A 25,531-nucleotide genomic window follows, 5' to 3' on the forward strand; every position below is an offset into this window, starting at 1 on the left:
CAAGGGGGGTCCCAATGTGGGGAGCTGCCCCACAGCAAGGGGGGGGGCACAGCAGCAGCTGCCCCACGGCGGGGGGGTCCCATGGCGGGGCATGACCCACAGCGAGGGGAGCCCAATGTGGGGAGCTGCCCCACAGCAAGGGGGGAGGGCACAGCAGCAACTGCCCCACAGCAGGAACTGCCCCACTGCGAGGGGGGGCTCATGGCGGGGTGCGACCCACGGCGGGGGGGGGCCCACTGTGGGGCGGGTCCCACTGCAGCAGCTGCCCCATGGCGGGGGGGGGTCCCAAGGCAGGGCGTGACCCACAGCAAGGGGGGCCCAATGTGGGGAGCTGCCCCACAGCAAGGGGGGTGCCCACAGCAGCAGCTGCCCCACAGCAGAAACTGCCCCACTGCGAGGGGGGCCCATGGCGGGGTGCGACCCACGGCGAGGGGGGGGGAACGGGTCCCACTGCAGCAGCTGCCCCATGGCGGGGGGGGGGGGGCCATGCCGGGAGCTGCCCCACAGCACAAGCTGCCCCACAGCAAGGGGGGGGGCACTGTGGGAGCTGCCCCACGGAAGGGAGGGCCCCAGAGGTCCCCAGCCCCATGGCGGGACCGGCCCCACAGCAAGGGGGGGGGGGCACTGTGGGAGCTGCCCCACAGCAGGGAGGGCCCCAGGGGTCCCCAGCCCCATGGCGGGAGCTGCCCCACGGCAGGAGCTGCCCCACGGCCCGGGGGGGGGGGGCGGGGTGGTCCCGGGTTCAGCAGCGAGGGGGCGGGGCACGAGCAAAGCTGGGGCGGAGCTTCAGCCTGTCAGTCAAAACATCGTCGCCGCGGAGACGGCTCTGCCCCCCCCGAGAGCAGCACGATGGGCGGGGCCAGGGGCGGGCTCCCGGCAGGGGGCAGGGCTCCCAGCAAGGGGCGGGACTCCCAGTAGGGAGGGTGTTTCTCCCGGCAGGGGGCGTGTCTCCCGGGAGGGGGCGTGTCTCCCGGGAGGGGGCGTGTCTCCCGATGGGGGCGGGGCTCCCAGCAGGGAGGGGTGTTTCTCCCGGGAGGTGGCGGGGCTCCCGATGGGGCGGGGCTCCCGGCAGTGGGCGTGGCTCCCGGCGGGGGCGGGGCTCCGGCGGGGGCGGGGCTCGGGGCGTCACCAGTTCATGACGCAGTTGCGGTTGAGCGTCATGAAATAAACCTGGCTGCTGCCGCCCGAGCGCACCGAGGCGAAGAACACCTGGGGGGGCACGGGGGGGACACGGGGGACACGGGGGACATGGAGGGACATGGAGGGACATGGGGGACACGGGGGACATGGGGGGACATTGGGGGGACATGGGGGACATGGGGGGACATGGAGGGACATGGGGGACATGGAGGGACATGGAGGGACATGGGGGACACGGGGGGACATGGGGGGACATTGGGGGGACATGGGGGGACATGGAGGGACATGGAGGGACATGGGGGACATGGACATGGAGGGACATGGGGGGACATGGGGGACATGGAGGGACATGGGGGACATGGAGGGACATGGAGGGACATGGGGGACATGGGGGACATGGAGGGACATGGGGGACATGGAGGGACATGGAGGGACATGGGGGACATGGAGGGACATTGGGGACATGGGGGGACATGGGGGGACATGGAGGGACATGGGGGACATGGAGGGACATGGAGGGACATGGGGGGACATGGAGGGACATTGGGGACATGGGGGGACATGGGGGGACATGGAGGGACATGGGGGACATGGAGGGACATTGGGACATGGAGGGACATGGGGGGACATTGGGGGGACATGGGGGACATGGAGGGACATGGGGGGACATGGAGGGACATGGGGGACACGGGGGGACATGGGGGGACATGGGGGGACATGGAGGGACATGGGGGGACATTGGGGGGACATGGAGGGACATGGAGGGACATGGGGGGACATGGAGGGACATGGGGGACACGGGGGGACATGGGGGGACATGGGGGGACATGGAGGGACATGGACATGGAGGGACATGGAGGGACATGGGGGACATGGGGGACATGGGGGACATGGGGGACATGGAGGGACATGGGGGACATGGAGGGACATGGAGGGACATGGGGGACATGGAGGGACATGGGGGACATGGGGGGACATGGGGGGACATGGAGGGACATGGGGGACATGGAGGGACATGGAGGGACATGGGGGACATGGAGGGACATTGGGGACATGGGGGGACATGGGGGGACATGGAGGGACATGGGGGACATGGAGGGACATTGGGGACATGGAGGGACATGGGGGGACTTGGGGGGACATGGGGGACATGGAGGGACATGGGGGGACATGGAGGGACATGGGGGACACGGGGGGACATGGGGGACACGGGGGACATGGAGGGACATGGGGGGACATTGGGGGGACATGGAGGGACATGGAGGGACATGGGGGGACATGGAGGGACATGGGGGACACGGGGGGACATGGGGGGACATGGGGGGACATGGAGGGACATGGACATGGAGGGACATGGAGGGACATGGAGGGACATTGGGGACATGGGGGGACATGGAGGGACATGGGGGACATGGGGGACATGGAGGGACATGGGGGGACATTGGGGGGACATGGAGGGACATGGAGGGACATGGGGGGACATGGAGGGACATGGGGGACATGGAGGGACATGGAGGGACATTGGGGACATGGAGGGACATGGGGGGACATTGGGGGGACATGGGGGGACATGGGGGGACATGGAGGGACATGGAGGGACATGTAAGGACATGGAGGGACATGGGGGGACATGGAGGGACATGGGGGACATGGAGGGACATGGACATGGGGGAGATGGAAGGACACGGGACATGGAGGGACATGGAGGGACATGGGGGACATGGAGGGACATGGAGGGACATGGGGGGACATGGAGGGACATGGGGGACATGGAGGGACACGGGGGGACATGGAGGGACATGGGGGACACAGTGGGACAAGGGGGGAGATGGAGGACACAGAACAGCAGGGACACGAGATGGGGGGGGACATAGGACAGCAGGGACACAGGGTCAGCAGTGACATGGGGGTCCCCGCTGTGCCCTGTCCCCACTGCCCCCCCCGTCCCCCCATCCCCATGTCCCACGTGCCCCATGTCCCCCCCCCATCCCTGCTGTCCCCAGTCATGTGCCCCACATCCACGTCCCACATCCCTCTTGTCCCCAAACCCCCGAGCCGTCCCCACGCCGTGCCCCACGTCCCTGCATCCATGTCCCCCCACGTCCCCACTCGTGTGCCCCCATGTCCACGCTGAGGCCGTGTCCTCCACATCTGCATGTCCTAGGTCACCGTGTCCCCTGTGTCCCCCCACGTCCCCACTCGTGTCCCCCCATGTCCACGCTGAGGCCGTGTCCTCCACATCTGCATGTCCTAGGTCACCATGTCCCCTGTGTCCCCCCACGTCCCCAATCGTGTCCCCCCATGTCCACGCTGAGGCCGTGTCCTCCACATCTGCATGTCCTAGGTCACCGTGTCCCCTGTGTCCCCTGTGTCCCTTGTCCCCCGTGTCCCCATGTCCCCAATCGCGTGCCCCCACATCCACGCTGAGGCCGTGTCCTCCCCATCTCCACATCCCAAGTCACCCATGTCCCCCTTGTCCCCCCCGTGTCCCCAATGTCCCCCCCGTGTCCCCGCTGTCCCCACCTTGTCGTTGCGCTCGCAGAGGAACTTGAGGCGCTGCGCCCGCTTGTGCATGAAGACGCCGTCGAGGTGGCCGGTCTCCACGGAGCGGATCTCGATGGCCTTCTCGCCCCAGCCCATGATCTGGTTGGAGCAGATGTAGGCTGCGGGGACACGGCGGGGGGGGGGGGGGACGTCACCGGGGCGGGCCCAGGCGTCCGGGCACCCCCCCGGCCCCCCCCCGGCCGCTCACCCACGGAGGTGGGGGTCTCGCCCCACTGCAGCACCACGTCCTTGGTGATGCGCCCGTAGGTGTTGACGTAGACGCCCTCGTCCTCGTAGCACAGCAGCATCTCCAGCCCCGCCGTCTCCGGCAGGAAGATGATGGCGTGCGGCGTCACCTGGCTCTGGATCTGCGGGGACAGCGCGTGACCCGTGTGTCCCCTGTGTCCCTCACGCGTGGGGTCACCTCGCTCGGGAGCTGGGGGGACCCTGGGGACGAGCCGGGTGGCTTCACGTGGCCCCAGGTCCCCCGTGTGTCCTCCTATTTTTCCCCCCCATGTCTGGTGTCACCTCGCTCGGGAGCTGGGGGGACCTTGGGGACGAGCCAGGTGGCCCCACGTGGCCCCAGGTCCCCCATGTGTTCTCCTATGTCCCCCCATGTGTGGTGTCACCTGGCTCTGGATCTGTAGGGACAGCGCGTGACCCGTGTGTCCCCTGTGTCCCTCACGCGTGGGGTCACCTCGCTCGGGAGCTGGGGGGACCTTGGGGACGAGCCAGGTGGCTTCACGTGGCCCCACGTCCCCCATGTGTCCGCCTATGTCCCCCCATGTGTGGTGTCACCTGGCTCTGCATCTGCGGGGACAGCGCGTGACCCGTGTGTCCCCTGTGTCCCTCACGCGTGGGGTCACCTCGCTCGGGAGCTGGGGGGACCTTGGGGACGAGCCGGGTGGCTTCACGTGGCCCCACATCCCCTGTGTGTCCTCCTATGTCCCCCCATGTCTGGTGTCACCTCGCTCGGGAGCTGGGGGGACCTTGGGGACGAGCCAGGTGGCTTCACGTGGCCCCACGTCCCCCGTGTGTCCTCCTATGTCCCCCCATGTGTGGTGTCACCTGGCTCTGGATCTGTGGGGACAGCGCGTGACCCGTGTGTCCCCTGTGTCCCTCACGCGTGGGGTCACCTCACTTGATCTGTGGGGACCTTGGGGACGAGCCAGGTGGCCCCACGTCCCCCGTGTGTCTTCCCACATCCCCCCATGTCTGGTGTCACCTGGCTCTGGATCTGTGGGGACAGCGCGTGACACGTGTGTCCCCTGTGTCCCTCACGCGTGGGGTCACCTCGCTCGGGAGCTGCGGGGACCCTGGGGACGAGCCAGGTGGCTTCACGTGGCCCCACGTCCCCCCGTGTGTCCTCCTATGTCCCCCCCCATGTCTGGTGTCACCTCACTTGATCTGTGGGGACCTTGGGGACGAGCCAGGTGGCCCCACGTCCCCCGTGTGTCCTCCTACGTCCCCCCATGTGTGGTGTCACCTGGCTCTGGGGGAGATGGTGGGTGGCAGAGCGTCCCCGTGTTCCCTGTCACACGTGTCCCTGCCCACACGTGTGTCCCCACGTCCCACACGCGTCTCTGCATCCCATACGCATGTCCCTCAATCCCACACGTGTCCCACATGCATGTCCCCATGTCCCATACATGTCCCCACGTCCCACACGTGTGTCCCCACGGCCCGTACGCGTGTCCCCAGGGTCTGTACACGTGTCCCCACGTCCCACACGTGTGTCCCCACGGTCTGTACACGTGTCCCTGGCCCCACACGTGTGTCCCCCCATCCCACACGCATGGTCCCTCGTCCCATACGTGTGTCCCCGCGTCCCCCACGCGTGTCCCCGGCCCCCCACGCGTGTCCCCGGCCGCACACGCGTGTCGCCGCTCACGTGCACGGGGACGTAGACGTCGTAGGTGCTGCCCGAGTCGACGTCGATGGCGTGGAAGCCGGCGCCGGAGCCGTAGATCACCTTGAGCCGCTGCCCCTGCTCCACCGTCAGCTCCACCAGCAGCGGCCGGTGCGGCAGCTCCCCAAAGGACTGTGGGGCGGGGGGGGGGGGCGTGACCCACGGCGTGCCCCACGGGAGCGGCCCCGACCCACGGCTGCCCCACGGGACCGCGCTGGGGTCACTGATGCCGTGGGGCAGCCCCTGACCTCCGTGGGCACCGTGCCGCTGTGGTGGGGATGCCGGGGCCCCCCAGCCCCACGGAACCGGCCCGGCCCCACGGCGTGCCCCACGGGAGCGGCCCCGACCCACGGCGTGCCCCACGGGACCGCGCTGGGGTCACTGATGCCGTGGGGCAGCCCCCGACCTCCGTGGGCACCGTGCCGCTGTGGTGGGGATGCTGGGGCCCCCCAGCCCCACGGAACCGGCCCGGCCCCACACCGTGCCCCACGGCCCTGCGTTGGGGTCACTGATGCTGTGGGGCAGCCCCTACCATGCCATGGGCACCGCAACGCTGCGGTGGGGACACCGGGGCCCCCCCAGACCCACGGCACGGACACCGGAGTCCCCCAGCCCCATGGCGTGGACTTTGCAGCCCCCCCCCCAGCCCCACAGCAGCCCCACGGCCCCATTTTGGGGTCACCGACGCCGTGGGGCAGCCCCCAAGCTCCATAGACACCACACCACCGCGGTGGGGGACGCCTGGGCCCCCCAGCCCCATGGCGCGGGCTTTGCAGCTCCCCAGCCCCCCAGCAGCCCCCCAGCCCCATGGCAGCCCCACGGCGGGGTCCCCAATGGACCGTGGCAGCCCCCCACCTCCCCGCCACGGGCACCACCCGGCCGCAGCGCAGGACGCCGGGGCCCCGCGGCGGGGACGCCTGGGCCCCCCGGCCCCACAGCGCGGACTTCGCAGCCCCCCCAGCCCCACGGCGTGCCCCACACGCACCTTGAAGGCCATGAACTTGTGGTAGGGCTTGGGGGCCCAGGCGTAGACCTCCACGGAGCTGCGCAGGGCGATGACCAGGAACTTGATCCGCTCGTACTTCACTGCGGAGGGATTGGGGGGGGGGGGGGAAGGCAGCGCGTCGGCCCCACGGCGCGGCCCCCCCGGCCCCCCGCGCCGTGGGGCGGCCCCTTACCCACGCGGTAGTGCACGCAGCCCTCCATGTCGCCCACCGTGGTCCAGCCCTGCTTCTTCTCCACCTCGGGGTCGTTGCGCAGGATCTTGTTGCGCAGCCACGACAGGTAGTACACCCGCAGCTTGTTCCGCTTCCCTGCGCCCCACGGCGTCAGTGGGGCCCGGGCGGGCGGTGCCGTGGGGCGGGGGGGGCTCGTGGGTGCTGGGGGGGGCAGGTTGGGGGGCAGAGGGGGGCCCACGGGCGCTGGGGGGGGGGGCGGGATGGGGGGCCGGGGGCTGCGGAGGGCGGCTGGGGGGTGGTGTAGGGCCCTGTGGGGCGGCTGTGGGGCTGCACAGGGCCCTGTGGGGCGGCCGTGGGGCTGTGCAGGGGCTTGTGGGGCAACCCTGGGGCTGCACAGGGGCCTGTGGGGCAGTTGTGGGGCTGTGTAGGGCCCTGTGGGGCGGCTGTGGGGCTGCACAGGGCCCTGTGGGGTGGCCGTGGGGCTGTGCAGGGGCTTGTGGGGCAACCCTGGGGCTGCACAGGGGCCTGTGGGGCAGTTGTGGGGCTGTGTAGGGCCCTGTGGGGCGGCTGTGGGGCTGCACAGGGCCCTGTGGGGCGGCCGTGGGGCTGTGCAGGGGCTTGTGGGGCAACCCTGGGGCTGCACAGGGGCCTGTGGGGCAGCTGTGGGGCCATGTAGGGCCCTGTGGGGCTGCACAGGGCCCTGTGGGGCAGCTGTGGGGCTGTGCAGGGGCTTGTGGGGCAGCTGTGGGGCCATGTAGGGCCCTGTGGGGCTGCATAGGGCCCTGTGGGGTAGCTGTGGGGCTGTGTGGGGCCCTATGGGGTGGCCATGGGGCTGCATAGGGCCCTGTGGGGCGACCGCGAGCCTGTGGAGGGCCCTGTGGGGCGGCTGTGGGCCTGTGGGGCAGCTGTGGGGCTGTGTAGGGCTCTGTGGGGCAGTTGTGGGGCTGCGTAGGGTCTCGTGGGGCAGTTGTGGGGCTGTGTAGGGTCCCGTGGGGCAGACGTGGGGCTGCACAAGGGCCTGTGGGGCAGTTGTGGGGCTGCGTAGGGTCCCGTGGGGCAGCTGTGGGGCTGTGTAGGGTTCCGTGGGGTGTCTATGGGGCTGCACAGGGGCCTGTGGGGCAGTTGTGGGGTGGTGTAGGGTTCTGTGGGGTAGTTGTGGCGCTGTGTAGGGCCCTGTGGGGCAGCCGTGGGGCTGTGAAGGGGCTTGTGGGGTGGCTGTGGGGCTGCACAAGGGCCTGTGGGGCAGTTGTGGGGCTGTGTAGGGCCCTGTGGGGTGGCCATGGGGCTGTGTAGGGCCCTGTGGGGCAGCCGTGGGGCCGTGCAGGGTCTCGTAGGGCTGCATGGGGTGCCATGGGGCAGTGTGAAGCAATGTGGTGCAGTGTGGGGCGCTGTGGGGCAGGCGCGTGGGGTGCTGCAGGGCAGTGTGGGGCAGTGTGGGGTGCTGCGAGACAGTGTGGGGAGCTGTTGGGCACCGTGGGGCGGGTGCATGGGGTGTGTGGGGCAGTGTGGAGCGCTGTGGGGCAGCGTAGGGCGCTGTGGGGTGGATGTGTGGGGTGCATGGGGTGCCGTGGGGCAGTGTGGGGCGGTGTAGGATGCCGTGGGGCGGGCACATGGGGTGCGTGGGGCGCCATGGGGTGCTGTCGAGTGCGTGGGGCAGGTGTGTGGGGCGCCATGGGGCACCATGGGGCAGTGTGGGGTGCCATGGGGCAGTGTGGGGCACCGTGGGGCGGTGTAGGGCGCTGTGGGGCAGGTGCATGGGGTGCCGTGGGGCAGTGTGGGGGCGGTGTAGGATGCCGTGGGGCGCCATGGGGCACCGTGGGGCAGCGTGTGGGGCAGCGTGGGGCTCCCCGGCGACGGTGGTGAGCAGGTTGAGGCCCTCGAGCACGTCCGCGAGCCGGGAGCGGCGGCGTGTGGGGCGGGCGTGGGGCCCCGTGGGACGCCGTGGGGCGGTGTGGGGCGGCGTGTGGGGCGCCGTGGGGCGCCGTGGGGCTCACCGGAGATGGTGGTGAGCAGGTTGAGGCCCTCGAGCACGTCCACGTGCCGGGAGCGGCGGCGGGGGGGGCGGGCGTGGGGCCCCGTGGGACGCCGTGGGGCGGGCATGGGGCGCCGTGGGGCGGTGTGGGGCGCCGTGGGGCGCCGTGGGGCTCACCGGAGATGGTGGTGAGCAGGTTGAGGCCCTCGAGCACGTCCGCGAGCCGGGAGCGGCGGCGGGGGGGGCGGGCGTGTGGGGCGCCGTGGGGCGCCGTGGGGCGGCGTGGGGCAGCGTGGGGCGCCGTGGGGCGCCGTGGGGCGGTGTGGGGCGCCGTGGGGCTCACCGGCGACGGTGGTGAGCAGCTGGAGGCCCTTGAGCACGTCCGTGAGCCGGGAGCGGCGGCGGGGGGGGCGGGCGTGGGGCGGGTGTGGGGCGCCGTGGGGCGATGTGGGGCGGCGTGGGGCGCCGTGGGGCTCACCGGAGATGGTGGTGAGCAGGTTGAGGCCCTCGAGCACGTCCGCGTGCCGGGAGCGGCGGCGTGTGGGGCGGGCGTGGGGCCCCGTGGGACGCCGTGGGGCGGTGTGGGGCGGTGTGGGGCGGCGTGTGGGGCGCCGTGGGGCGCCGTGGGGCTCACCGGAGATGGTGGTGAGCAGGTTGAGGCCCTCGAGCACGTCCGCGTGCCGGGAGCGGCGGCGTGTGGGGTGGGCGTGGGGCCCCGTGGGACGCCGTGGGGCGGTGTGGGGCGGTGTGGGGCGGCGTGTGGGGCGCCGTGGGGCGCCGTGGGGCTCACCGGAGATGGTGGTGAGCAGGTTGAGGCCCTCGAGCACGTCCATCTGCTGGAAGCGGCGGCGGGCGATGAGGCCGTAGACCTTCCCCTGGCCCGAGCGGTCCAGCAGCAGCAGCCCCGTCTCGGTGCCCACCAGCAGGTTCACGCCTGCGCCGCACACGCGTGTCACACGCCCGGCACACGCGTGACGCGCCCCGCGCGTGCCTGCCGCACGCCGGCCCGGGGGGCTGCACGTGGCTCGTGGCAGCGCCAGCGCGACCGGGAGCACGCGGGGACACGCGTGTGCGGGCACGAGGGCGCAGGCGCACGCGTGTGCACGTGTCGCGGGGCGTGTGCGAGCGTGGGGGACGCGTGTGCACGGGTCAGGCGGTGCACAGGAGCGCAGGGACACGCCACACGCGTGTATGCGGGGCACGGGGCGCGCAAACGTGGGACGTGTGGCCGCACGGCTGCGGGGACACGCGTGTGCGGGATGCAGGGACACGGCTGGCGGGGTGCACGGGAGCGCGGGGACACGTGACACGCGTGTGTGGGGGACACAGGACATGTGCAAATCTGGGGACGCGTGACCGCAAGTGCATGGGGACACGCGTGTGCGTGTGTGGGACGCAGGGACACGGCTCGCGGGGTGCACAGGAGCACGGGGACACGCAACTGCACGCGTGAGCATGGGGACACGCCTGAAGCGCAGGCATGTGTGGACAGGAGAGTGCAGGCACACGCGTGTGCACGTGTCGCGGTGCGTGTGCGGGCGCGGGGACACATGGGCACAGGTCGGGGGTGCAGAGGGGCGCGGGGACACGCGTGCATGGGGCACACACGCATGTGGGGACACGAACACGGGCGCAAACACACACGTGTGCACGTGTCACAGTGCGTGTGCGGGCGCGGGGACACATGGGCACAGGTAGGGGGTGCAGAGGGACACGGGGACACGCGACACGCGTGCATGGGGCACACACGCATGTGGGGACACGAACACGGGCGCAAGCACACGCGTGTGCACGTGTCGCGGTGCGTGTGCGGGCGCGGGGACACATGGGCACAGGTCAGGGGGTGCAGGGGAGCGCGGGGACACGCGACACGCATGCACAGGAGCACACGCATGTGGGCACATGAACACGGGCGCAAGCACACGCGTGTGCACGTGTCGCGGCGCGTGTGCAAGCACAGGGACACGCGGGCGCGGGTCGGGGGCGCAGGGGAGCGCGGGGACACGCGACAGGGAGGCGGGGGAGGCCCGGGGCGGGCGAGGCGGACGCACACACGTGGCACACGCCTGGCACACGCGTGACCCACGCGTGACACGCACCCCAGAGGGCGGCGCAGAGGATCTCGGAGCTGAAGCGCTTCTTGTACTTGCGGATCTCGGGGGCGTCGCTGGGCGGCCGCGGCTTGGCCGGGTTCACGTTCACCACCGAGCCCTTGCGCAGCCCCGCCGCACGCCCTGCCGCGCGCCAAGCACACGCGTGGGCCCCGCCGCACGCCAGCGGCACGCGTGGGCCCCGCCGCACGCCAAGCACACGCGTGGGCCCCGCCGCACGCCAAGCACACGCGTGGGCCCCGCCGCACGCCAGCGACACACATGGGCCCCGCCGCACGCCAAGGACACGCGTGGGTGCCCGCCCGCGATGCCGACGTGCCGGGGACGGGTGTGGGTGCCGCTGCCCGCGATGCTACATGCAATGCTGGGGGGGTGTCACGCCATGGGGACACGCTATGGGCACGGGTCACACAGTGGGGACACGCTATGGGCACAGGGCACATGCTATGGGCACGGGTCACGCCATGGGCACACGCTATGGGCACAGGGCACGCCATGGGGACACGCTATGGCCATGGGGCACATGCTATGGGCACGGGTCATGCTCTAGGGACATGCCATGGGGACACGCTATGGCCATGGGGCACATGTTATGGGCACAGGGCACACGCTATGGGCACGGGTCATGCCATGGGGACACGCTATGGTCATGGGACACACGCTATGGGCACAGGTCACGCCATGGGGACACGCTATGGGCACAGGGCACATGCTATGGGCACGGGTCACGCCATGGGGACACGCTATGGGGACGTGTCACACCATGGGGACACGCTATGGGGACGTGTCACACCATGGGGACACGCTATAGGCACGGGGCACATGCTATGGGCACATGTCATGCCATGGGGACACGCTATGGGCACGGGGCACATGCTATGGGCACTGGTCACGCCATGGGAACACGCTACGGTCACAGGACACACGCTATGGGCACGGGTCACGCCATGGGGACACACTATGGCCATGGGGCACATACTATGGGCACTGGTCACGCCATGGGGACACGCCATGGGCACGGGGCACAGGGACACGCTACAGGGACACGCTACGGGCACAGTGCACATCACGGGGACACGCCACGGGGACATGCGATGGGGACACGCCATGGGGACATGGAAGGACCCAGGTGACATGGAAGGACCTAGGGGACATGGAAGGACATACGACAGGGACATGCGACAGGGACACGGGGGTGACAAGGGACATCCTGGGACCCAGAGCCACGAGAGGTGCCAGGACATGGCTGTGGGGACACGTCACATGCGGGGACACGTGGAAACACGTCCCATGTGTGGGGACATGTCCCATGAGCGGGGACACGGCCGCGGGGACACGCGGGGACACATCCCACACGTGGGGACACGCCACATGCGCGGGGACACGGCCGCGGGGTCACATGGGGACCCGCAGGGACACGTCCCACGCGGGGGGACACGACCCAGGCGCGGGGACACGGCCACGGGGACACGTGGGGACCTGCGGGGACCCGTCCCACACGCGTGGGGACCCGTGACACAGGCGTGGGGACCCGTGGGGACCCGCAGGAACACGTCCCACGCACGGGGACACGGCCGTGGGGACACGGGGGGACCCGCGGGGACACGTCCCACACGCGTGGGGACCCGTGGGGACCCACAGGGACACATCTCACGCGGGGGGACACGTCCCACGTGCGGGGACACGGCCGTGGGGACACGGGGGGACCCGCGGGGACACGTCCCACACGCGTGGAGACCAGTGACACATGCATGGGGACACATGGGGACCCGCAGGGACCCGTCCCACGCATGGGGACATGGCCGCGGGGACCCGTGACACAGGCGTGGGGACCCGTGGGGACCCGCGGGGACACGTCTCACGCATGGGGACACGGCCGTGGGGACACATGGGGACCTGCAGGGACACGACCCACACGCATGGGGACATGTGGGGACCTGCGGGGACCCGTCCCACGCACGGGGACACGGCTGTGGGGACACGTGGGGACCCGCAGAGACCCGTCCCACGCGGGGGGACACGGCCGTGGGGACATGTCGGGACCCGCGGGGACACGTCCCACACGCGTGGGGACCAGTGACACATGCATGGGGACACATGGGGACCCGCGGGGACCCGTCCCACACGCGTGGGGACCCGTGACACAGGCGTGGGGACCAGTGACACAGGCGTGGGGACCCGCAGGGACCCGCAGGGACACGTCCCACAGGCGTGGGGACCCGTGACACAGGCGTGGGGACCCGCGGGGACACACGGGGACCCGCGCCGCAGGCGTGCACTGACCGGGGCCGGGGCCGGGGCCGGGCTCGGGGGGGGCGGCGCCCTGGTAGAGCCCCAGGTCCACGAAGACGGAGAAGGTGGCGGTGGGGGGGGCCTTGACCAGCCCCCGCCGCTGGAACTGCCACCGCGCCCGTGTCACTGTCACCGGCACCGGCACCGTCCCCCCGCGGCGCACGCCACCGCACGCACACGTGTGCACACGCCCCGTCCCCCCCCCCCCCACCGCGTCCCCGTGCTCCTGTCGGGGGGCTCCACGCTGGGGTCCCCGTGTCCCCCCCATGTCCCCTCCGTGTCCCCATGTCCCCCTCCATGTCCCCACATCCCCGTGTGCCCCCCTGTGTCCCCCTGTCCCCTCCATGTCCCCATGTCCCCCCCGTGTCCCCCCCATGTCCCCATATCCCTATATTCCCCGTGTCCCTGTGTCCCCTCCATGTCCCCGTGTCCCCCCGTGTCCCCCCCATATCCCTGAATCCCCCTCATGTTTCCCCCCCCCTCATGTTGGGGGGCTCCTTGGCAGGGTCCCCGTGTCCCCCCATGTCTCCACGTCCCCCCTGTGTCCCTGTTCCCCCGTGTCCCTCCATGTCCCCCCCGTGTCCCCCTGTCCCTGTCCCCCCCCGTGTCCCCCCCCATGCTCACGTCGGGGGGCTCCTTGCGGGGGTCCCCGTGTCCCTCCATATCCCCACATCCCCCCCGTGTCCCCCCCGTGTCCCCCTCGTGTCCCTGTCCCCCCCGTGTCCCCCCCACGTCCCCATGTCCCCCCCCGTGTCCCCCCCCCGTGCTCACGTCGGGGGGCTCCTTGCCGGGGTCCCCGTGTCCCTCCATGTCCCCCCCGTGTCCCCCCCACGTCCCCATGTCCCCCCCCGTGTCCCCCCCCCGTGCTCACGTCGGGGGGCTCCTTGCCGGGCGGGGGGGCTCGTGGCTGGGCTGCACCACGTCGGGCAGGTTGGGGTAGCCGTTGGCCTCGGCGGGCAGCCGCCCCCCCTCCTCCTGGGGACAGGGGACACGGGCACCGGTGTCAGGGGGTCCCCGTGTCCCCCCCCGTGTCCCCCCCCCGTGTCCCCCACCTACCCGCGGGGCCGGCGGGGCCCCCTCGCCGCCCGCCGCCTCCTCCAGCTCGTGCACCACCATGGTGTCCACGCTGTCCGTGTCCCCGTCACGCGCCCTGCGGGGACACGGGGGGGGTCAGGGCCCCCCGCCGGCCCCCGGATCCTCTCCCGGACCCTGTCCCTGTCCCCGTCCCTGTCCCCGACCCTGTCCCTGTCCCTTAAGCCACCTCCCTGTCCCCATCCCTGACCCTGTCCCCAATCCCACATCCCCATCCCTGATCCTGTCCCCGAAGCCGCCTCCCTGTCCCCATCCCTGTCCCCAAGCCCGTCCCCAATGCCACCTCCCTCTCCCCATCCCTGTCCCTGTCCCCAAAGCCACCGCCCTGTCCCCCATCCCTGTCCCCAGCCCTGGTCCCCAGCCCGTTTCCTTGTCCCCAACCACGTCCCCATCCCTGATCCCTTCCCCGAGCCCCTGTCCCCATCCCTGTCCCTGTCCCCAAAGCCACCTCCCTGTCCCCATCTCTGATCCCCTGCCTACTTCTTTGTCCCCACAGTCACCTACCTCCCTGTCCACATCCCTGATCTCCTACCCATGTCCTTGTCCCCAACCACATCCCCATCCCTGATCCCTTCCCCGGCCCCCTGTCCCCATCCCTGACCCTATCCCCGAAGTCACCTCCCTGTCCCCATCCCCGATGCTGTCCCCAAAGTCACCTCCCTGTCCCCATCCCTGGTCCCCTGCCCATGTCCTTATCCCCAGTCCCATGTCCCTGTCCCTGACCCCTTCCCTGAGCCCCTGTCCCCATCCCTGACCCTGTCCCCAAGGCCACCTCCCTGTTCCCATCCCTGATCTCCTGCCTGTGTCCTTGTCCCCAACATCTCCATCCCTGTCCCCAAGGCCACCTCCGTATCCCCATCCCTGACCCTGTCCCCAAAGCCACCTCCCTGTCTCCATCTTCATGCCTGTCCCTGTCCCCAATGACACGTCCCTGTCCCTGATCCCAAGTCCCTGTCCCTGTCCCCCTGCCCGTCCCCGTATCCCTGTCCCCAACTACCTGTCCCCATCTGTGTCCCTGTCCCCAAGCCCCAATCCCAAGGAGGTGTCTTCATCCCTGTCCCCAGGCCTGGTCCCTTGTCCCGGTGTCCCCAACCCCATCCCTGTCCCCATGTCCCCAACCCTGTCCCCATCTCCATCCCCGTGTCCCCATCCCCAAATTCGTGTCCCCATCTTTACCCTTGTCCCCAAATTTGTGTCCCTGCCCCCAAATCTGTGTCCTTGTGCCCCAATTCGTGTCCCCACCCCCAAATTCGTGTCCCCGTGCCCCAACCCGTGTCCCCACCCCCAAATCTGTGTCCCCGCACCCCAATCTGTGTCCCCGTGCCCCAAATTTGTGTCCCCACCCCCAAATCTGTGTCCCCGCGCCCCAATCCGTGTCCCCGTGCCCCAATTCGTGTCCCCACCCCCAAATCCGTGTCCCCGCGCCCGGCGACGGGTCCCCGCCCCACCTGCCGCCCTCGGCGGGGCCGCCGGGCCCGGCGTCGCCCTCGTCCTCGCTGCTGTCCCCGTCCCCGTCCCCGTCCCCGTCCCCGTCCTCGCTGGACGACGAGTAGTCCATGGCCTTGGTGAGCGGCCGCGGCGCTTCCTCGGGGCGCTCCCGCACCAGCAGCAGCGCCTGGGCGGCCGCCGTCAGCGCCCCGGACGCCTGGGCCCCGCCACCGGGGCGCCCGGACGCCTGGGCCCTTCCCCAGCTGGGGCGCCCGGACGCCTGGGCCCTGCTGCTGGGGCGCCCGGACGCCTGGGCCCTCCCCCAGCTGGGGCACCCGGATGCCTGGGACCTGCCACCGGGGCGCCCGGACGCCTGGGCCCTCCCCTAGTTGGGGTGCCCGGACGCCTGGGCCCTGCTGCTGGGGCACCCGGACCCCTGGGCCCTCCCTCACCAGGGTGCCGGATGCCTGGGCCCCCCCCGAGCTGGGGCACCCGGACGCCTGGGCCCTCCCTCACCAGGGTGCCGGACGCCTGGGCCCCCCCCGCCAGCCGGGGCACCCGGACACCTGGGTCCCCGCGGTCACGTTGTGGGGGGGAAACGGGGCGCCCGGACGCCTGGGCCCCTTGCTGGTGGTGCCCGTTGGCCCCCTCCCCCTCCCCCCCGGACGCCTGGGCCCCACTCACCGGGGGGCGGCGGCGGTCGTCACCCCGGGGGGGGGCGGCGGGGGGCAGCAGGGGGGAGGCGTCGCGCCGGGCCGCGCCTGGGCGGGGGGGGGGTGAGGGCAGAGCCACCGGCTCCTGGTGTCCCCCCCATGTCCCCATGTCCCCCCCGTGTCCCCACGTCCCCCCAAATGTGTCCCTATGTCCTCCCCATGTCCCCATGTCCCCCATGTGTCCCCATGTCCCCCCTTGTGTCCCCACGTTCCTCCCCGTGTCCCCATGTCCCCCCCAAAGTGTCCCCACGTCCCCCTATGTGTCCCCACCCCCAATGTGTCCCTGTGTCCCATGTCCTCGTGTCCCCCCATGTCCCCACATCCCCCCCAAAGTGTCCCCATGTCCCTCACGTGCCCCCATGTCCCCCTGTGTCCCCATGTCCCCCCCAATGTGTCCCCATCTGCCCCCAGTGTGTCCCCACATCCCCCCCTGTGTCCCCACTGTCCCCCCACGGCTCCTGGGCCCCTCCCAGTGTCCCACGTCCATCCGTGTCCCTGCCTGTCCCATGTCCGTGTGTCCCCACGGCCCCCCCATGTCCCCCCAACGTGTCCCCACGTCCCTGCGTCCCCACGTCCCTCCGTGTCCCACGTCTGTGTGTCCCCACGGCCCCCCCCATGCCCCCCCCACGTCCCATGTCCCCCTGTTTCCCCTCCCACGTCCCCATGGCCCCGTCCGGGCCCCCATCGCTGCCGTGTCCCCGTGTCCCCCCGTGTCCCCGTGTCCCCCCGGTGTCCCCCCCGTGTCCCCATGTCCCCCCGGTGCCCCCCCCACACCCCCCCCGTCCCACCTCCGAGCCGGTTGCGCTCCAGGGACCCGGCCTGGGGACGACCGTCGGCGCCCGGCTCCCACGTCGGGTCGCTGCGCCGCAGGTCGGGGTTGCTGGTGGTGGGGGGGGGACACGGCGGGGGGGGGACGTGAGCCCGCGCGGGGGCCCCGGCGTCCGGGAGAGGGGCCCCGGCGTCCGGGACGGGGGGGGGGGGGGGCTTTACCTGGCGCGGACGGCGTGGGCGGGGCGGGCGGCGGCGTCGAGGGCGGCGGCGATGGAGGCCGTGCGCTGCGGCACCTGCGGGGACCGGGGCGAGCGGCAGCCAAGGCCAATGGCGGCCGGGGGGGCCCCGGCGTCCGGGCGAGGGGCCCCGGCGTCCCGGCGGGCGCTCGCTCACCTTGGGGGGGGCCTCGGGCGGCCGCCGCAGCCAGGGCCCCTCGGGGGGGGTCTCGGAGGTGGGGTCCGAGTTCTGCCGCAGGACGGGGCGGGGGGCGCCGGGGGGGGGGACGACGGCGGCGGCGGCGGCGGCCAGGGCCCGGCCCGGCTGCTCCTGCAGCGACTGCGAACGCGGCACCGCCGCCGCCATCGCCGCCGCCTTCAGCGGCACCCGGTGCGCCACGTGGCTCTGGGGGGGGGGGCGGAGCCAGCGTAAGCCCCGCCCCCTTGGTGAGGCCACGCCCCCTTTGGTGAGGCCCCGCCCCCTTGGTGAGGCCACACCCCTTTGGTGAGGCCCCGTCCCTTTGGTGAGGCCCCGCCCCCTTGGTGAGGCCCCGCCCCCTTGGTGAGGCCACGCCCCTTTGGTGAGGCCACGCCCCCTTGGTGAGGCCCCGCCCACCTTGTGCGGCCCCTCCTGGGGCTCCACGGGCCGCTGCATGGGGGGCGTCTGCGCCGCGGGGGGGGGCGGCTCCGGTGCCCCCCCCGCCACCGCGGGCGACGACGACGACGACGACGACGATGACGGCGACTTGGCCGGAGCCGCCGGGGAGCTCGGCCGCGGCAGCCGCGGGCGCTCGTCTGCCTGCGGGGAAGGGGCCCAGGCGTCCGGGAGGGGGGCCCAGGCGTCCGGGAGCCCGGCACGCCCGCCCACGGGGGACCCAGGTGTCCGGGGAGCGGGCCCAGGCATCCGGGAGGGGGACCCAGGCGTCCGGGGGCTCCATAACCGCCGCCCACAGGGGACCCAGGTGTCCAGGGAGAGGACCCAGGTATCCGGGAGGGGGCCCAGGCGTCCGGGCGCCCATTGCCCCCACCCATGGGGGACCCAGGTGTTCAGGAGAGGGGCCCAGGCGTCCGGGAGGGGACCCAGGTGTGCGGGGAGGGGGCCCAGGCGTCCGGGCGCCCCATAACCACCACCCATGGGGGACCCAGGTGTCCAGGACAGGGGCCCAGGCATCCGGGGGCCCCATAACCACCACCCACGGGGGACCCAGGCGTCCCGGGGGGGACCCAGGTAGTCAGGGAAGGGACCCAGGCGTCCGGGAGGGGGGCCCAGGCGTCCGGCTGACCTCGCGGGCCCAGGCGGGGGCCTCGGCGGGGGCGGGGGCGGCGCCCCGGCCCCGGGGGCCCAGGCGTCCGGCGTCGGCGGGCGGCTGCAGCTGCTGCTGCTGCAGGGACTTGAGGTAGGCGTGTTCCTGCTGGAGCTGCCGCTGGAGCCGCTCCGACTGCCGCTGCTCCTCCAGCTGCTTCCGCTTGTACTCCTGCGGGCCCAGGCGGCCGGGGGGGCCCAGGTGTCCGGGGGGGCCCAGGTGTCCGGGGAGGCGCAGGCGGCCGGGGGGGCCCGGGCGGCCGGGAAAGGGGCCCAGGTGTCCGGGGGGGCCCAGGTGTCCAGGAGGGGCCCAGGCATCCGGGGAGGGGCCCAGGCGTCCGGGGGGACCCAGGTGTCCAGGAGGGGCCCAGGCATCCGGGGAGGGACCCAGGCGTCCGGGGGGACCCAGGCGTCCGGGGGGGCCCGGGCGTCCAGGAGAGGGGCCCAGGTGTCCGGGGGGGCCCAGGTGTCTGGGGACCCCCGCTCCCCCCATGGTCTGAGACCCCCACGTGCTCCCAGGAGAACCCAGAGTGGGCCCAGGTGTCCGGGAGAGGGACCCAGGTGCCCGGGGAGGGACCCAGGCGGCCGGGAGGGGCCCAGGCATCCGGGAAAGGCACCCAGGCGTCCGGACAGGGACCCAGGCACCCGGGGGGGACTCAGGCATCCAGGGGGCCCAGGCATCCGGGGAGGAACTCAGGCGTCTGGGAGGGGCCCAGGCGTCCGGGGAGGGGCACAGGCATCTGGGAGGGACCCAAGTATCCAGGAGGGACCCAGGCATCCGGGGGGGACCCAGGCGTCCAGGGGGACCCAGGTGTCTGGGGAGGGGCCCAGGCGTTCGGGAGGGACCCAGGCATCCAGAGAGGGGCCCAGGCATCCAGAGAGGGGCCCAGGCATCCGGGGAGGGGCCCAGGCGTCCGGGAGAGGGACCCAGGCACCCGGGAGGGACCCAGGCACCCAGTACCTCCCCGTAGCCCCTCCCCTCTCCCGCGTGGGGCGTGGCCGAGGGCGGAGGGCGGGGCCACGTGCAGGGGGCGGGGCCACGCGGGGGGGGCGGGGCCACGCACCAGCAGCAGGGCCTGTTCCTGCAGCAGCTGCTGCTGGAGGATCTCGAGCTGCCGCTGCTCCTCCTCCAGCTTGTGCCGGATGAACTCCTGCGGGGGGGGGGGGGACGGCGGGGGGGTCAGCGGGGGCCCCGGCGTCCGGGCTGGGCATGGCGGGGGCCCCGGCGTCCGGGCCCACCTGCTCGCGCTCGGCCTGCCGCCGCTCCTCCTCGCGCCGCAGCGCCTGCAGGTCCTCGCGCCGCCGCTGCTCCCGCTCCCGCCGCTGCTGCTGCGGGGGGGGGGGGGACAGGCCGTCGGGGGGGGCCCAGGCGTCCTGGCACCCCCCCTACGTCCCCCCCTGCCCCAAGGGGCCCAGGTGTCCGGGCGCCCCCACCCCGGGGGGACCCAGGTGTCCAGATGCCCCCCCATCCCCCATGCCGGGGGGGCCCAGGCGTCCAGGTGCCCCCCCCCACTAAGGGGCCCAGGTGTCCGGGTGCCCCCCATCCCCCCACACCAGGGGGGCCCAGGCGTCCAGGTGCCCCCCCCCCAAAGGGGCCCAGGCGTCCGGGTCCCCCCCCACTCCCTCCCGGGGAGCCCTGACGTCTGGGCCCACCTCCACCCCCCCACCCCCCCCCCACTGAGGGGCCCCGGCGTCCGGGTGTCCCCCCGGGGGGGGGCCCAGGCGTCCAGATACCCCCCACCCCCGCTGGGGGCCCCTGGCATCCGGGTCGCCCCCATCCCCCCCCCGAGGGGCCCAGGCGTCCGGGTCTCCCCCATCCCCCCCACGAGGGACCCAGGCATCCGGGTCTCCCCCATCCCCCCCCCCGAGGGGCCCAGGCGTCCGGGTCGCCCCCCATCCCCCCCCGAGGAACCCAGGCGTCCGGGTTGCCCCCATCCCCCCCCACAAGGGGCCCAGGCGTCCGGGTCCCCCCCATCCCCCCCCCGAGGGGCCCAGGCGTCCGGGTCTCCCCCATCCCCCCCACGAGGGGCCCAGGCGTCCGGGTGTCCCCCATCCCTGCCCCCCCGGGGGGTCCGGTCCCACCTCCACCCCCCCCCACGAGGGGCCCAGGCGTCCGGGTCGCCCCCATCCCCCCCCCCCCGAGGGGCCCAGGCGTCTGGGTCGCCCCCCATCCCCCCCCCGAGGGGCCCAGGCGTCCGGGTCTCCCCCATCCCCCCCCCGAGGGGCCCAGGCGTCCGAGTCCCCCCCATCCCCCCCCCGAGGGGCCCAGGCGTCCGGGTCCCCCCCCGGGGGGAGGGGGGGGGCACCTCCTCGAGGCGTCGCCGCTCGTCGCGCTGCTGCTGGAGGCGGAGCTGCCGCTGGAGCAGCAGGTGCTGCAGCTGGGCGGGGCCGGGGGGCGGGGCCGGGGGCGGGGCCGCCTCGGGGGGGCGGGCCTTGTTCTCCTGCTGCAGCCGCAGGAACTCCCGCCGCAGCGTCGACTCCCCCGGCACCGCCAGCAGCGAGCTGCGAGGGGGCGGGGCGTCAGCGGGCCCCGCCCACACCCCCTGGCCCCGCCCACAATCCTGACCCCGCCCCCTAACCCCGCAGCGTCGACTCCCCCGGCACCGCCAGCAGCGAGCTGCGAGGGGGCGGGGCGTCAGCGGGCCCCGCCCACACCCCCTGGCCCCGCCCACAATCCTGACCCCGCCCCCTAACCCCGCAGCGTCGACTCCCCCGGCACAGCCAGCAGCGAGCTGCGAGGGGGCGGGGCTTCAGCGGGACACGCCCACACCCCCTGGCCCCGCCCACAATCCTGACCCCGCCCCTAAACCCGGGCCCCGCCCCCAAGCCCGGGCCACGCCCCCTAACCCGGCAGTGTTGACTCCCCCGGCACCGCCAGCAGCAAGCTGCGAGGGGGCGGGGCGTCAGCGGGCCCCGCCCACAACCCTGACCCCGCCCCTAAACCCGGGCCCCGCCCCCAAGCCCGGGCCCTGCCCCCAAACCCGGCAGCGTCGACTCCCCCAGCACCACCAGCAGCGAGCTGCGAGGGGGCGGGGCTTCAGCAGGACACGCCCACATCCCCTGGCCCCACCCACACACCAACTCATGTCTTAGCCCCACCCACTTTCATCTCACAGGCTCCACCTCCAAGCCCTTGGCCCCGCCCCCAAGCCCCTTGCTCCGCCCACACCACCTCTCAGGCCCTGCCTCCCCCCCTTGGCTCCACCCACCCCATCAAGCCCCACCCCCAAGGCCCAGGCTCCACCCCCCACAAGCTCTAGGCCCCGCCTCCCTCCCAAGGCCAGACCCCACCCACTCTTGGCTCCACCCACCCCCCTCAGGCCCCACCCACCCCCAGCTAGCCCCGCCCCTGGGCAGGCCCCGCCCCCGAGCAGGCCCCGCCCACCTGGGCTCCCCCTCCTCCCCGCGGCCGTCCTCCTCCTCCTCGCTGCCGCTGTACTCGTACTCCGTCTCGTCTGGGGGGGGGGGACGGGGGGTCAGGGCGGCCAGGGACCCCCCCGGGCCACACGCGTGGGCCTGGCGTGTCACACGCGTGTGCCCGGGGTGTCACGTGCTGCAGGGGTCACGCGTGCGCACCTGGCATGTCACACACGCGTGTGCTCCCTGTACCACGCATGTGCCTGGCATGTCACATGTGTGCACCTGGCACGTCACACGTGTGCCCAACATGGCACACACATGTGCCTCGTATGTCATGTGCGTTGCAGGTGTCACGCATGTGCACCAAGCATGTCACACACGTGTGCCTGGCGTGTCGCGCCCTGCTCATGCACCTGGATGCAGCCTGGCTGCTACAAGTGCCCCCACGCTGCACCACGCGCTCCCCACGGGTGACACGCGTGTGCGAGGCGTGTCGCAGGCGTGTCGTACGCACCTTTCTCGCCGCGGCGCTTGCGGGAGCGGTCGATGTGGTCGCGCAGCTGCAGCCGGGCCTGCCGCTCGGCGGGACCCCGCGCCCCCACGCTGCACCACGCGCTCCCCACGGGTGACACGCGTGTGCCAGGCGTGTCGCAGGCGTGTCGTACGCACCTTTCTCGCCGCGGCGCTTGCGGGAGCGGTCGATGTGGTCGCGCAGCTGCAGCCGGGCCTGCCGCTCGGCGGGACCCCGCGCCCCCACGCCGCCCCGCGTGCGCCCCGCGGGTGACACGCGTGTGCGAGGCGTGTCCCACGCGTGTGGGACCCACCTTTCTCGCCGCGGCGCTTGCGGGAGCGGTCGATGTGGTCGCGCAGCTGCAGCCGGGCCTGCCGCTCGGCGGGACCCCGCGCCCCCACGCTGCACCACGCGCTCCCCACGGGTGACACGCGTGTGCGAGGCGTGTCCCACGCGTGTCGTACGCACCTTTCTCGCCGCGGCGCTTGCGGGAGCGGTCAATGTGGTCGCGCAGCTGCAGCCGGGCCTGCCGCTCGGCGGGACCCCGCGCCCCCACGCCGCCCCGCGTGCGCCCCGCGGGTGACACGCGTGTGCGAGGCGTGTCGCAGGCGTGTCGTACGCACCTTTCTCGCCGCGGCGCTTGCGGGAGCGGTCGATGTGGTCGCGCAGCTGCAGCCGGGCCTGCCGCTCGGCGGGCTGCTCGCGGATGAAGGGCGCCTGCAGCAGCTGCTCGGTGCCCGGCCGGCTCGGGTACGCCTTCACCAGGCAGCTCTCCACGAACTCCACAAACTTCTTCGACCTGGGGGGGGGCGTCAGAGCCGGGAGCCCCCCCCCCGTGCCCCACGGGCCCCCCCGGGACCCTCCAGTACCCCATGGGCCCCCCTGGGTCTCCCCGCTGCACCCAGGGGCCCCCCAGACCCCCCCCAGGTCTCCCACAGTCCCCCCACTGCACCCGGAGACTGCCCAGGACCCCCCATTCCCCCCCCCCCAGCACCCAGGGACCCCCCTTTTCCCCCCATTTCCCCCCCCCCAGAGCACCCAGGGGCCCCCCAGGTCCCCCCATTTTTCCCCCTCAGCACCCAAGGGCCCCCCATTTGCCCCCATTCAGCCCCCCAGAGCACCCAGGGGCCCCCCAGGTCCACCCAGAGACCACCCAGGACCCCCCATTCCCCCCCCCAGCACCCAGGGACCCCCCTTTTCCCCCCATTTCCCCCCCCCAAAGCACCCAGGGGCCCCCCATGTCCCCCCATTGCACTCATGGGCCCCCAGGACCCCCCATTTCCCCCCCCAAAGCACCCAGGGGCCCCCCAGGTCCCCCCATTTCCCCCCCCCCAGCACCCAGAGACCCCCCCATGTCCCCCTATTCACCCCCCAGAGCACCCAGGGCCCCCCCCCAGGTCCCCTATTTCCACTCCAAAGCACCCAGGGCCCCCCATTTCCCCCCATTCATCCTCCCATTGCACCCAGGGGCCCCCCAGGACCCCCTATCCTCCCCCCCCCAGCACCCAGGGACCCCCCAGGTCCCCCTATTTCCCTCCCAGAGCACCCAGGGGCCCCCCGGGACCCCCCATTTCCCCCCAGAGCACCCAGGGGCCCCCCATGTCCCACCATTGTACGCAGGGGCCCCCCAGGACCCCCCATTTGCCCCCGTTCACCCCCCAGAGCACCCAGGGGCCCCCCCGTGCCCCCCAATTCCCCCCCACACCTACCACTTCTTGGACTTGAGGCGGGGCGGGGGGTTGCGGGGGATGAGGAACAGGGCGCGCATGGGGTGCATGTCGCAGAGCGCTGCGGGGGGGCGGGGGGGCGTGGGCAGGGGCCCCGGCGTCCGGGAGCCTCGTCCTGCCCCTGCCACCCCCCCCCAGGGGCCCCGGCATCCGGGAGCCCCGTCCTGCCCCTGCCAACCCCCCAAGGGCCCCGGCGTCCGGGAGCCCCGTCCCACCACCCCCCCGGGGGCCCCGGCATCCGGGAGCCCCCCTCCCCCTCCCCCAGGGGCCCAGGCGTCCGGGGCCCGGCCCCCCCCACTCACGCGGCGCCCCCTCGGCCATCTCGATGGCGGTGATGCCCAGGGACCAGATGTCGCTCTGCGGGGAGAGGAGCCGCCGTGAACCCCGGCGCGGGGGGGCCCAGGCGTCCGGGAGCCCCCCCGTCCAGGGGCCCAGGCGTCCAGGAGCCCCCCCCCATCCCCAGCAGGACCCAGGCGTCCAGATGCCCCCCCGTCCAGGGGCCCAGGCATCCGGGAGCCCCCCCATCCCCAGCGGGACCCAGGCATCCGGGTGCCCCCCCTTCAGAGGGCCCAGGCGTCCGGGTGCCCCCCCCTCCAGGGACCCAGGTGTCTGAGTGGCCCCTCTTCAGAGGGCCCAGGCGTCCGGGTGGCCCCCCATCCCTGGCGGGACCCAGGCGTCCGGGGGGCACCCCCCTTGGGGGCCCTGGGGGTCTGGGTGAACCCCCCCTCAAGGGCCCAGGCGTCCAGGCACCCCCCCATCCCCGGCGGGACCCAGGCGTCCGGGTGCCCCCTCTTTGGGGGGCCCAGGCGTCCTGGGGTCGCCCCCCCTTCAGGAACCCAGGCATCCGGGTGCCCCCTGCCTCTTTGGGGGGCCCAGGCGTCCTGGGGTCGCCCCACCCCACCCCGGGGGGCCCAGGCGTCCGGGTGGGGGGGCCACACGCACCCGGTAGTCGTAGGTGGCCTCGGGGTTCTCGTCGCAGGCGATGACCTCGGGCGCCATCCAGTACGGCGTGCCGATGAAGGTGTTGCGGCGGCCCACCGTGCGGTCCAGCTGGGCGCTGACCCCAAAGTCCACTGCGGGGGGGGGACACGGCGCTGGGGGGGGGTCTGGGGGGGCCCTGGGGGGTCCCGGGGGGGTCCCGGGGGGGTCCCACGCGGCACGGCGTGCCGATGAAGGTGTTGCGGCGGCCCACCGTGCGGTCCAGCTGGGCGCTGACCCCAAAGTCCACTGCGGGGGGGGGAACACGGCGCTGGGGGGGGTCTGGG

General features: G+C 73.1%; 1 protein-coding gene across 1 annotated transcript in view; it reads right to left on the reverse strand.

The window, feature by feature from the left end:
- Positions 1 to 1,056: 1,056 nt before the first annotated feature.
- Positions 1,057 to 25,531, reverse strand: part of LOC135326059 (misshapen-like kinase 1) — a 29,348-nt gene continuing 4,873 nt past the window's right edge. The window contains exons 7-33 of the mRNA XM_064503925.1: positions 25,209 to 25,339; positions 24,569 to 24,623; positions 24,249 to 24,327; positions 23,163 to 23,338; positions 22,054 to 22,123; positions 20,975 to 21,170; positions 19,908 to 19,997; positions 19,733 to 19,819; positions 18,649 to 18,840; positions 17,982 to 18,164; positions 17,544 to 17,771; positions 17,370 to 17,443; positions 17,168 to 17,259; positions 16,351 to 16,427; positions 15,687 to 15,853; positions 14,203 to 14,296; positions 14,018 to 14,121; positions 13,918 to 13,936; positions 13,138 to 13,252; positions 10,843 to 10,977; positions 9,534 to 9,677; positions 6,772 to 6,906; positions 6,579 to 6,679; positions 5,576 to 5,725; positions 3,893 to 4,052; positions 3,664 to 3,803; positions 1,057 to 1,209 (exon numbers count right to left, since the gene is read on the reverse strand). Of these exons, the coding sequence (XP_064359995.1) occupies positions 1,126 to 1,209; positions 3,664 to 3,803; positions 3,893 to 4,052; positions 5,576 to 5,725; positions 6,579 to 6,679; positions 6,772 to 6,906; positions 9,534 to 9,677; positions 10,843 to 10,977; positions 13,138 to 13,252; positions 13,918 to 13,936; positions 14,018 to 14,121; positions 14,203 to 14,296; positions 15,687 to 15,853; positions 16,351 to 16,427; positions 17,168 to 17,259; positions 17,370 to 17,443; positions 17,544 to 17,771; positions 17,982 to 18,164; positions 18,649 to 18,840; positions 19,733 to 19,819; positions 19,908 to 19,997; positions 20,975 to 21,170; positions 22,054 to 22,123; positions 23,163 to 23,338; positions 24,249 to 24,327; positions 24,569 to 24,623; positions 25,209 to 25,339 (3,278 nt within the window). The 3' untranslated portion in view covers positions 1,057 to 1,125. The remainder of the gene's footprint in view (positions 1,210 to 3,663; positions 3,804 to 3,892; positions 4,053 to 5,575; positions 5,726 to 6,578; positions 6,680 to 6,771; positions 6,907 to 9,533; positions 9,678 to 10,842; positions 10,978 to 13,137; positions 13,253 to 13,917; positions 13,937 to 14,017; positions 14,122 to 14,202; positions 14,297 to 15,686; positions 15,854 to 16,350; positions 16,428 to 17,167; positions 17,260 to 17,369; positions 17,444 to 17,543; positions 17,772 to 17,981; positions 18,165 to 18,648; positions 18,841 to 19,732; positions 19,820 to 19,907; positions 19,998 to 20,974; positions 21,171 to 22,053; positions 22,124 to 23,162; positions 23,339 to 24,248; positions 24,328 to 24,568; positions 24,624 to 25,208; positions 25,340 to 25,531) is intronic.

The sequence above is a fragment of the Dromaius novaehollandiae genome, unplaced genomic scaffold (assembly GCF_036370855.1).
Source record: "Dromaius novaehollandiae isolate bDroNov1 unplaced genomic scaffold, bDroNov1.hap1 HAP1_SCAFFOLD_185, whole genome shotgun sequence".
Classification (NCBI taxonomy): domain Eukaryota; kingdom Metazoa; phylum Chordata; class Aves; order Casuariiformes; family Dromaiidae; genus Dromaius; species Dromaius novaehollandiae.